This window comes from Marmota flaviventris, chromosome 6, assembly GCF_047511675.1.
Source record: "Marmota flaviventris isolate mMarFla1 chromosome 6, mMarFla1.hap1, whole genome shotgun sequence".
Lineage (NCBI taxonomy): Eukaryota > Metazoa > Chordata > Mammalia > Rodentia > Sciuridae > Marmota > Marmota flaviventris.
In genome coordinates this window covers 34,658,636-34,671,691 of record NC_092503.1, presented here as the reverse complement: position 1 = coordinate 34,671,691, position 13,056 = coordinate 34,658,636, and the positions used below count along the sequence as shown (strand labels likewise).

At 33.1% G+C, this 13,056-nt stretch overlaps 1 protein-coding gene across 1 annotated transcript in view; it reads left to right on the top strand.

Moving 5' to 3' along the window:
* Lama2 (laminin subunit alpha 2) overlaps window positions 1–13,056 on the top strand; it is a 571,380-nt gene that overhangs the window by 314,304 nt on the left and 244,020 nt on the right. The window contains exons 15-16 of the mRNA XM_071613037.1: window positions 4,195–4,306; window positions 9,833–9,946. Of these exons, the coding sequence (XP_071469138.1) occupies window positions 4,195–4,306; window positions 9,833–9,946 (226 nt within the window). The remainder of the gene's footprint in view (window positions 1–4,194; window positions 4,307–9,832; window positions 9,947–13,056) is intronic.

Genomic DNA, 13,056 nt, shown 5'->3' with positions numbered 1-13,056 from the left:
CATCTTCAACAAAGGGTGCTGGGAAAACTGGAAATCCATATGCAACAAAATGAAACTGAATCCCCTCCTCTCGCCATGCACAAAAGTTAACTCAAAGTAGATCAAGGAGCTAGATATCAAATCAGAGACTCTGTGTCTGATAGAAGAAAAAGTTGGCTCCGATCTACATATTGTAGGGTCGGGCTCCAAATTCCTTAATAGGACACCCATAGCACAAAAGTTGATAACAAAAATCAACAAATGGGACTTACTTAAACTGAAAAGTTTTCTCTCAGCAAGAGAAACAATAAAAGAGGTAAATAGGGAGCCTACATCATGGGAACAAATTTTTACTCCTCACACTTCAGATAGAGCCCTAATATCCAGAGTATACAAAGAACTCAAAAAATTAAACAATAAGAAAACAAATAACCCAATCAACAAATGGGCCAAAGACCTGAACAGACACTTCTCAGAGGAGGACATACAATCAATCAACAAGTACATGAAAAAATGCTCACCATCTCTAGCAGTCAGAGAAATGCAAATCAAAACCACCCTAAGATACCATCTCACTCCAGTAAGATTGGCAGCCATTATGAAGTCAAACAACAACAAGTGCTGGCGAGGATGTGGGGAAAAGGGTACTCTTGTACATTGCTGGTGGGACTATTGGGGTCTCTTAAAAAGCCATTAATGCCATGAGGGCTCTGACCTCAGGACTGAATTTCCTCCCAAAGGCCCCATGTGTTAATATTGTCATTTTGGGGGTTAGGATTCACTTTTATATTATTAATTTTTAATTTTTTTTTGTCTAACATGTACTATTTACATTAATGAGGTTCAGTGTAATATTTCTTTTTTAAAAAATATATTTATTTATTTTTATGTGGTGCTGATGATCTAACCCAGTGACTCAGATGTGCAAGGCAGGTGCTCTGCCACTGAGCTACAGCCCCAGCCCTCAGTGTAACATATCAAAACATACAGCATATCATGATGAGATACAGCCTCCTCTTGTACATCCCCTTCCCTTACCACTAATAATCACTATTCTACATTCAGGTCAATTTTTATATATTTTTTTAAATTCCACATATGAGAGAGAATATATGGGACCTAACTTTCTGTATTCAGCTTATATCACTTAATATAGTGTCCTTCCAATCTATCCGTTTTACTAAAGGTGAAAGCTTTCATTCTTTTTTTTTTTTGACTAAATGATCTGCAATTGTGTACATATACCACACATTTTAAATCCATTGACCCATAGATGGGCACCTAAATTGATTTCATATTTTAACCATGTGAATAATGCCACAGTAAATGTGGGGGTGCAGTATCTCTTTGGTATGTTGATTTCATTTCCTTTGTATATACCCAGAAATGGAATAGCTGGATCAAATGGTAGATCTATTTTTAGTCTTTTGAGGAACTTCCTAACTGTTCCCCACAATGTCTCTACTCATTTACATTCCTATGAATGATATATAAGGGCTTCGTTTTTTCTCTACATTCTTGCCTGCATTTTTTGTTTTTTTATTTTCTTATAATAGCCATTCTGACTAGGGTGATATGATAGCTAGTGTAGTATTGATTTGCATTTCTCTGATGAGTAATGATATTGAGCATTTTTTTTTCCATATACTTTTTGGACATTTGTGTTAATTATTTTGAGAAATATCTGCTTAGATAACTTCCCCATTTAAATTGGATTATTTGTTTATTCATCATTACGTTTTTGGGGATAAGATCCTTATTATTTTAGATATTAACCTGATGAGTAGGTAGCATATATTTTTGCTAGGCTGTCATTTCCCTAGGTTGTTTCTTCACTCAGTTGTTTCCTTTGCTGAGCACGATTTTAGTTTGATGTGATCCCATTTATCTACTTTTGCTTTTGTTTCCTGTGCATTTGTGATGATATCCAAAAAAGCCATTGTATATACCAATGTCTGTAACTGTTTCCCTTGTTTTTTTCTAATATTTTAATAGTTTCAGGACTTTTTCTTAGGTCTTTGATCTACTCTAGTTAATTTTTGTAAATGATAGAAATAGTGTTCAAGTTTCAGTCCTTTTCTGCATAAGGATATCGGGTTTTCCGAGCACCACTTCTTGCAGAGGCTCTCCTTCCTCTGGTGTCCATTTTTAGCACCTTTGTCAACTCTCTGTTGACTCTAATGCATGGATTTACTTCTGGAATCTCTCTGCTGTTTTATTGGTCTGTGTCTATTCTTATGCTAATGACTTGGTTACTGTGACTCTGTAGTATGTCTTGGAATCAAGTATTGTGATGCCTCCAGCTTTCTTCTTTTTTGTTTAAAATTGCTTTTACTATGCAGAGTATTTTCTGTTTTCATATGAATTTTGGGATTATTTTTTTCTAGTTCCATGAAAAATGTTATTGGTGTTTTGATGGAAATTGCATTGAATCTGTAAATTGCTTGGGATAGTGAGGACATTTTAACAATATTAATTCTTGTAGTCAATGAACATCAAAGGTACATTTTTTTGTGTGCCTTCTTCAACATTTTTTTCATCAATGTCTTATATTCATTGGAGAGGTCTTTAACTTCCTTAGTTATATTTATTCTTAGGGAATTTTTCAAGCTATTATGAATGGGATTTCTTTCTCAATGATCTCATTATGATATACAAAAATGATACTCATTTTTATGTTGGTTTTCTATATATACTGAATTTATCATTTCTAATAAGCTTTTGATGGAATCTTGAGGTTTTTATGCATAATATCATATCACCTGCAAACAGGGATAATTAGACATCCACTCTTCCTATTTATGCACTTTGTTTCTTTCTCTTGCCTAATTGCTCTAAGTAATCATTAGTTTTGCCCTATTAGAGTTTATTTAAAATTTGTTAAATGGTTTGAGTTTACAAATAGTTCAGGTAGTATTTTCATTATTACTGAAACCGTGTTTCAACAATCAGTGAAAATATGTTAATAGCATGTCTAGTATTTCATAATTACTATAATAACAAGAACTTGGTATTTTTTTTTTATTTAATCATTTAACCAGATTTTCTTACAAAAAATAAGTGATGCCAAGTCACTTGGCTAACATCACCAAATGGTATAGAAGTATCAGTAAAATAAAATTCATACATACAGAGAACAGTGATTTAATTTACGCCAAAAACAGTTTAAGAATAGTGCTGACTAGCTCTACTGAGCATTTGAGAAAGTTTCACTTATACCTACTACAACATGGGTTTATCTCTGAAGAAAAGAAACCAAAATTCATTCTACTTTTTGTTTCAATTTAAAAAACTAAAATTTAAGATTAATATTGTCTCTTGTTTTTCTACTTCAAACAGTCATGGGAATGAATGTATTCTATTTTAAAAAATCACTTAAATTATATGATTTTAAACTGGTTTTTTTAGTCTTTATAGAAAGAAAATGAAAATATATAGCAGCCAGGCACAGTGGCTATGCAATAATCCCAGCCTCTCAGGAGGCTGAGGGAGGAAGACTGCAAGTTCAAAACCAGCCTTAATAATTTAACAAGGCCCTAAGTAACTTAGCAAAAACTTATCTCTAAATAAAATATTTTTAAAAAAGGAGCTGAGTTAAGCACCACTGGGTCTAATCCCTGGGGCCCCTCCCCTTCCCCTACCCTAAAACACACAAAGCTAAGAACCAATAAATAAGGAAGAACATTCTCATATCTTTTTAGTGTTTGATGGTTGTGATGATTGTCAGCATTTGTAGCTGAGCAGGCCTTACCTAATAGAGCTGTTCCTCAGTATCCTCAGGTGATGGATTCTACCCAAATCCCTATATGCTTAGTCCCTATATCAAATGATGCAGTGTCTACATATGACCCATGCAATTTTGCTATACAGTCTAAATTAACACTTGATTACATGAAGTTGCTATATGAGCAGTTTTTCTAGTATGTTGTTTAGGGATGACAATGACAAAAGTCTGTACATTTTCAGTACAGGTTCAGTTTTCCCAAATATTTTCAATCCACAGCTAGTTGAATACACAGATGTGGAGCCATGGATAGTGAAGGCTAACTATATAATGCATGACAGCTTCAAGTTATGGATATTCATTTGCTTTCTTCTAATGGATGATTTTCTCATATTTGTATTATAGTTGCTGTACATATTCTTTAGCCAATATAATGCCATAATGCCGAAGAGATTGTGTATTTACTTAGTATCTGTTTCCCTACTTCTCAGGTTGAGCTCTGTGAAGCTTGAATCTGCTGTCCCATATCCTACTGATGGAAGTGTTGCAGCTGCTGTGGAAATCTGTCAGTGTCCACCAGGGTATAGTGGCTCCTCTTGTGAAGTAAGTTCGCAAAAATATATTCTCCATGCAATATAAGCTCCTTCAGATACTATTCTGAATACAGGCGTTCTTTGCTAATAATTGTACAAATAATCATGTATTACTTAAAGAAGGAAGAAAATTCTACTAAAAAGTCAAGACTTGTCCAAAGAGTATTACCTACATAATGCCATCATGAAATTGTTTCCTTTTGAGACATTTTTCCTTACTATAACTGAAAAATATGATGTTTCCATAAATATTTATTTCCTGTTCAATCAGTTGCATGCTGGATGGCAGCAGAATAATATTTCAAAGTGTTTTTTTTTCCATTTTCATTTCAGTAGTTATCCAGAATTTAGTACTTGTTTCTTTTTATTTTCCCATTTTTAAATCCTATATATACCTCTTTTACTCTACTTCCTGAGAATACAACCAAGTCACAACCATCTGAAGCATGCAATCTTCAGAATGTCAAGAACATAATTCATGGAACAAATACCTTGCTCTAGGAAATTCTTTACCATTTTTTTATTTGTTTAATATCTAAGTTTCAGATATTAGTTGTTGTCTCAAAATTCCAGATTTAAAATAAAATTAATGTTTCTTACTTAATACCACAGTATATCTTTTTAAGAGAGCAATTTTATTTACTTCTATGTATTTTCTCTGAGGTAGTTTGAAAATTGATTTTACTTGAAACCTGGTCAAAAAATGTAAACATGAATTCCCTGCCAAAGGGAATGCCTTCAAGATAAATGAGAGCTTAAATTCTTTAAAATGATACCTTTAAGGAATCATTTGAGTGCATCAGGATGTTCCAGTTCAGAACACTAACCTATTACACCATTTATAGAAATACTATAGGCACTGCTTTGTGAGTTCCCTCATACTTTAAAATAATATGTGCTTCCAGAGAGTGCTCAGACCTTACAGTCATATTCATGACAAATGTGTTTTCTTTAACTGGGCAGATTTACCTATCTAGAAATAAAACTAAAGGTAATTCATTAAAGTACTTGTTTTTCCAAAATTTTTGAAGAAAGGAAAAAAAAATCATGGATTTAAACTATCTATGTCCAGCCCTATTTGATTGCAGATATAAAATCTATGTTTTATTTGAAGAAACTTTTTTTTATAACAAGTCTTTCAACTTTTATTTTCAACTCCTTTTGGAAATTTAAATTCCTATTTCAATTATAATAATAAATACCTTACTTCTCTTCTTGCTTTAATACATACCCACATCATTCTCATTTTAATTCATCATCTTTTATTATATTGTTATAAATATTATAAATATTATAATGGTTTAATCAGCTATGTTTTATGTTACTTTTGTCCCTTTGAAAATATTCTGACAAATTCTGCACACATTTGATAAGTTATGTAAATTTCTCTGTATAAATTGTCAATGAGTATACAACACAATCTCTGTTCTTAAAGAACTAACAATCTGGGGAGACAGAACAAATACCTATGAAAAATTGGATCATAGCACTGTATCATTAAGGGACCAGTTAACAGGGGATCCTTCAAAGGGTGAGCTACTCTAGTGGAAAGAAATGTCTTGGAAAGTATCTGAGAGATGCTAAATATTAGTAACACATGGATTGGAAGAGAGAAGCATGCAAGTATGGAAAAGAGAACAAAGGAGCAGAAGAAGAAAAATAAAGCTTCCTTGAACTTGTCACACAATAATTGATAAATAAAGTTTCTTTGAGACACATAAATGAACTTAGTTTAATCAAGGGACAATAAGTTTTGGAACTCTGGAGTTCCTCTCTGATTTTGTTTCTTTTACCCTATAATGATCTTTTCTGTTCTTTATCAAAACTTCCTGTCCCTAGACTTGATATCACCCAATGCTGTCCTTCCTTGAGGTTGTTTTCTTTTTTCACTGAGCTTAGTTGAGAAGGCCAGTCACTAGGTTTGTTATCATTAATATCCTACGATCCCTTAAAAGCAGAGTAAACTACAAAGACCATCCCATAACTTAATTATAGATTACTAAGAACCTCTGGTAAAAAATTTATTTGAGACTTTATTTGGGACTACAATGTTGATTTAGAAGCTATCTTTAAAAAAATTCTTCTTCTCATTTCTACTTGTCATCTTATAAATCGCTCTACATTTAAACTTTCAAATATTTTCTTGTTTTCCTAGTACCATCATAATCCATTTTACTTGATAGGTGAGGAAATGAAAGCACAATAGGATACTAAAAAAAACAATGTTTTAAGGCCAAATCTGTTTCCTCTTAATATGAATCTCTATATACAAGTGTTTGTACTCTCACTTTACTGCAGTATTTTCTAAAGCATATATTTCAGGCAGTAAAGACCCAGGACATGGAGGATAATGTGATAAAGAGTACAGATACGGTCTTTGAAAAGCTAGGTAAATTAACAGGATGTCATCAAATCACAAAGGTCCGGAGGAGACTGATTTCATATGAAATCAGACAGGAAGAGAGAGGGTATTCAAAGATGGAGAGACTATTTTATAAAGTTTGCCATGAAAGGCTTTCTGAGGTGGTGACATCAAACCACGTTAAAGAATGAGAAGTAAAAAGAGCTTATGAGGAAGTGGCCTAGAGTTTGGAGTCTTCAGGAACCTGAAAGAAGGCAAGTTTGGCTGCAGTTTAGTAAGCAAGGGGGTGAGTGGCCCAAAATGTGAATGGGGGAGCCAGGCCATTCAGAGGTGTTCATGCATGGTAAGAATCAAGATTTTATTCTGAGTGCCATGCAAAATCAATAGAGGTCTTTAAGCAGGATGTTGCCATGACTTGAATTATGTTTTTTTGACTGTATTTTTTGACTTTATACTATAGTCACATCATTATTACTATAACATAAGGAACACACTGTAGAATGGCGTGACTGGTAGGAAAAAGAATAGTTAATACACTAGTACAGATAGAACACAGAAATTACAATAGTTTGTGTTCATTTATTGGCAGGGCATGTACAAATACAGAACATATTATATATGTGTTTTGAGAACCAATAGGACTTACTGGTATTCCACATGCCATGGGGAGAAGAAGAAATAGTTTACGAACGAGTCATAGGTTACCAGCTAAAAACTGTACAACTGGATGTGATGACATTGATTGAGCTGGGAATGGCTACTCTGGAGGAATAATTGGGTTGGAGTGTAGAGGGAATCAATAGTCCATTTTAGAAATATTTGGTTTGGAAACACTGTGAAGTGTAGATGTCAATGTGTCCTTAGAATATGCATGTCTGGGACTTAGCATATCTATCTGCCTGGTTGGAAGGCATTAAACTATGGGACTAAATAAATTAACCAGGAGAGAATGTGATTAAAAAGAAAAAAAAAATAACCTCACCTAGACCCTGAGGGGCTCCTGACAATGAGAAGTAGGGAGAGCAGAGAAGAATGTAAAGAGAAAGGAGATAAATTCAGGGAGCATGATGTTGCAGAGGTTGGGAGAAGACTTTCAAGGTAGAATGGAGTCAGCCAGGCAGAACGATAAGAAGATCCCAGATCAAATACAGTTACAGAGTTGTGCACTGTATTTGGTCAAATGGAACATGGTGACAGGGACAAGAGAAGTTTTAATCGAGTGAGCACAAAACAGATGAGTATGGGATGAAGCGAACAAGGCAATTGAGGAAGAAAAGGTTGTGTAGAATAGTTTTACTGAAAAGAAAAAAAGGTGACAGGAAGTGTTGTGTAAGGTTAAAAGAGTGATTTTGCCATTTTTTTTTTCTGTTAGTTAATTTTTGATGGAGGCAGTGGGTCATATTTCTGAGATTATGGTAGTGGTCCAATAACAAAGATTTTACTGATGGAGCAGTGAGAGGGAATATTGAAAAGACAAAAAGATCCTGGAATCAAGAACACAAGTGGAGTAAGATTTCCTTCAGAGGAAGAAGGATCCTTCATTACCCCCTCTATTGTTGCAGAGGGAAATTGGCAAGAATGTCTGAAGACAAAGGTGCATTCTTGTTGGCTTAGGAGAGGAAAGATAGATTCTGATGGCTTTCATTTTTTTCTGTGACTAATGGGGTAAATTCACTGATTAAGAAAAAGGTCTAGGGAGGTGGGGCATCTGAAAAATGAAGGTGTTATACAAGTGCTACATTTTAAAATGTTAAAAATATATGTTAAGGAAATCTCTATAAACATCTGCCCTAAAAACATCCTATCAGTTCTCTCGCTCTTCTCTTGATATAAGCTTTACCTCCTTCTGGATGGGTAGCTTCACCAGTTTATAAACATTTATATTATAGAAGAACATCACTTCCATAATAAATCTATGGAGACCAAAATTTTAACAGGAGGAAATTATTGGAAAGGAACAGAAAGTCGACACTTTCTCTTTCATACTGCTCAAAATAAGAGGAAAGTTGATTTTATTTTATTTTCAGATATGAAATATCTGCAGATCCTTTTTTCACATGTCTGTTATTGATGTTCAAATTGAAGAGTCCTCATATCCTAAGGCAGAAGAACATTTCCAACAATACACAACACAATTCTATATACTTTATTACTTCAGTGGTTTCTTTCATTTCTATTTTCAACTGGAGAAAAAAGACCTTTTGTGATATATGGTGTTGTATTTAACCATCCAGAAATACAGTTTATAACCCACAAAAGGTGATTACTACATGGACTTATAAGCTTCTAGAAGACATCAATACTTACCTTACAGTGAATTTAGATACCTTTCAGTTTGTAGAAATCCCCAGAGAATAAAAATTTAATTAAGAGTGAGTGGATTTAGAGCAGGTACTGACAAATAGGAAATATAAACCCCAAGTATCCTGTTATAATTGGAATTCTGGTTTTATATCATAAACTGTTTCATATATAAGAAATCTACAATGAATATAAGCCAGATTATAGGAGAATAATACCATAAAATAAACTATCAGGGGAATATATGGTAAATAAACCACAAGGTACTTTGGGTAAATTTGAAAAACCATTATAGGATGGAGGAAATTTGGAATGAAATATATAAATTACGTATGTATTAAAGTCAAATGTGTATGTTGTCAAATGTAGGAGGCGACTGCTATCTGTTTTGCAGATGATTTCAAAGATTTTTATGAATGTGAAGGGGTTGAGGGTGGCAACTGTGTGGAAAAGAGAGCTATTCCCAAGTCAAATTACTTGGGGTGATGTTGAGTGCCCTCATAGGCTAAGATTCTCTGAGCCCTTTTATGTTGGCTGCTTTTTTTTTTTCCAGTACTTTTCCTTCTATTTTCCTGTCTGTGCTTTTTACTTTGAGACTGTCACATTTCAATTCTTTATATCTGTGCTTTATTTTACTATTTCAGAAGAGACACCATGCTAACGCTTCCTCTAATCTCATACCTGCCAATAACAGTAAGGTCAGTACGAAGTCCCAATGTCAGGAATAATAGTGCTGCAGCAATGTTTCAATAGTGGCTACCTTTGACAGCATATTTGCTGAGTTTTCTACCTAAGTTATTTTCTATTATCAGAAAAAAATATTCTTTTTTTTTTTAAATACCAAGACTGATGAAAAATTTATCTTTCTTTCAGTCTTGTTGGCCTAGGCACAGAAGAGTTAATGGCACCATATTTGGTGGCATCTGTGAACCATGTCGGTGCTTTGGTCATGCAGAATCCTGTGATGACATTACAGGAGAATGCCTGGTAAGTGCTGTCTTTCCACTGGGGATGCTGATTGACACAGCTAAAATTGACTCAACGAATGCTGCAGTTTGGTTGCTGCTTTTGGAACCTTGAACACTTGAGTAAAGAAGTGGTTTGACAATGATATTTATATTGAACTAAGTTAGAAGCTGAAAATACTCTTTCATATGTAATCTCCCTAGCAAGTATTAGGAAGTATTTATTCATATTAGTCTAAGAATCGAGTTAGAGCTACATCATTATAGAGCATAACTAATGACTAGGATATATATTCTAACATGAATATATGTGATTTCACTCCCTTCCATAAATCTACCAAAAATAGACTGTTCTAAAACAAGAAATTATGTATCCCCATAATAGGAGAAATGTAAAATATAACCTTTATAATACACATAATTCATGGTTTTTTATAATTTATTATTTTCACATTGAAAATGAGGACATTTGCATATTTATCTGAAACTTTAGGCATTTAACTATATGCAAAGTGTCATGCATAGATAAAAAATAATAAATATATGGAATACATATTCACTAGAGTCGTTTCCCCTTCTACAATTAAGGCTATACTTTTAACAAGAAAATAAGCTCTGCAAAGTGCAGAGCACTTTCTATCCTTCTAAGAAGCCTTAGGACTGGAGAATTACTCTGAATAGGCCGTTCTGATTAACTCAAGGGCATGTTAGTTTTATATTGTCTGACATGGCATGAAGCTTGAAACAACACTTCTCATTTCATTAGTCTTGCAGAAACACAATTTGAAACAGTGCCAATTTAGGAGGATATCATACTCTCATTTCCCTGCAGAATGTAAGACAGACTCTGTTATCAGTAATTCTTAATGTTTTCTTTCTCTTGCTCATTTTTCCCCCTTTCTCTACTACTTAAAAGCTTCTGGGAAAAATCCAAAATGAAAACTCAGGGCTTTTGTTTCAATGTAATTTGGCATTTAGGTTTATTGATGTACTTTCTGTTTTCTCTATATAAGATTTTGTTTAATTGCATTGCAGTATAAAGCATGATAGACTTAATTTGTGGATCAGTAGATTTTTTCAAATGGCATTTTTACGAATAGAAAGACTAAGTGATTTTCATTTTAATTATACCACAGTCTTTTAAAACGCACCTTGGGAAAAATATTGAGTTACCTTTAAACACTTTATTAACATGCAGTAGGAAATATACAGCTCGAAACTAATGTGGATTTGCTTTACTTACCAGAAAAAAGCAAAAATAAATATGTCACAATACCAAACTCATAATGTTCCCTAAGGTAATATCCCAAGTTGAATTCATCACAATAAAATCAAATCATGCTTTTGGTCAATTTGGTGATATGATATTTTGAAGAATGAAGCATTTGTTTTAGAATTAAATAGCTTCTTTCAGCATAATATTGAGAGAAATCAGGGAGGAAGCAGTGATAGCTGAGATCTTATAAAAAAACCTATTTTATTGGCTGTTTAATGGACAAGGAGATAGAAATCTACCTTCAAATAATAGAGGAATCTTGGAGACAGAATCTCCTGTTCCTTGGATTTTCCCAGGTAGCTGGCAAGTAAATGATCAGGTTGGATATATTCTGGAGACATTCAAGTGTTCTTTCTCTGAAATGGTATTGAAATCTAAGTGCCAATATCTTAATTTTAGCTTATGTGATCCACAAGGAGAAAAATATTGGAATAATTGCATTACTAAGGCATTCTTACATTTTATTGTTCAATTGATCTTATATTTCAGCTTCTTTTTATTATTTATGGGGAATTGTTTCTTTCATTAAAAGATAATTTATGAAACTTATAGACTTATTTTAGTTTAGCTTGTCTGATAATAAATTAACTGAAATACATTTTTGACATCAGAATAAAAATTCAGACAACTGCTATAATGTGAACCTATATGGAAAAAGTCATTTTAACTCAGAGTATGATGTGATCCAGGAAACATTTAAAGCCACATGGGAAGATGGTATGTTTCTCATTGTTCTCATGATATGTGATGGGAACAAACATTTGAAAGGCACTTTTATAGCAAATCACCCGTGTAAACAACCGGCTTATCATAGTGAAACTTTCATGTTTTTCAGTGTTGATTATATTGGTTGTATGATGCTATTTTATAGTTTTAATTACAAATATACTTGTTTGAAGATTATTTTATTTTTATTTACTGAAACCTGAAAATACAAAGTGTAAGAAACTTTATTTTTCCATTAAATCAGTTGTTAAAGAAAAGCAGGGTCTCTGAGTTATGCAAGATTTTCTGTGGAGTTTTACAATTACATTTTCAATCTAGTTAAATTGTAATTAATTTTATGATTGAATTTTTTAAACTCTTAAGTTGTTGTCAGAATTTTAATTTTGTTAACATGACAACATGCAAAGAATTTTTCAAAAAGCAAACAATTATTTGGTAAGACCTAAGTTAAGATAAACTTAAAAAGTGAAGGAGGTGATAGGAAGGCCCAATCAAAAGAAAGTTTTCTTTCAATTGTTCTAGGTTTTGTTCTTAATATCCTAATATACTGTGTTAGGCAACTGTTAATAGCAAAGTTAGTTAATTGTTACACTGTCTTTTAAAAAGTCAAATATATTTGAGAAATAATTTAAAATAGCTCAAAGGAAAACCTGTCTTCGCGTATCACCAGTTACTATAGAAATACCTTTCACTTGTAGTTGATAGCAATGACATGGAGTATTCAGAGCTTGAAAACTTTAAGTAATGAACTTTAGCTTCCGTTTTCTTTTAATTTTCATTTATTTATATGCAGTGCTGAGAATTGAACCCAGTGCCTCACACATGCTATGCGAGCGTTCTACCACTGAGCCACAACCCCCAGTCCAACTTTACTTCTTTATTTCAGAGAATGTAAATAGGAGGTTCAGAGTTAAATGAATGGATTATGATTTAGATTTTTTTCATTCAATAAACAAATCTGGTATCCCCCAAGAAACTATAATAAGCAATGTTCAAAATATATCTTCATTTATTTGGTTGTTTTTGTTAAATCTATATACTAAACAAAACTGACACTCATCTTATTTCTAAACATATGGAAATGAATAAAATGTGGAATTTTCATTAACCTGATCTGACTGTTCCAACAG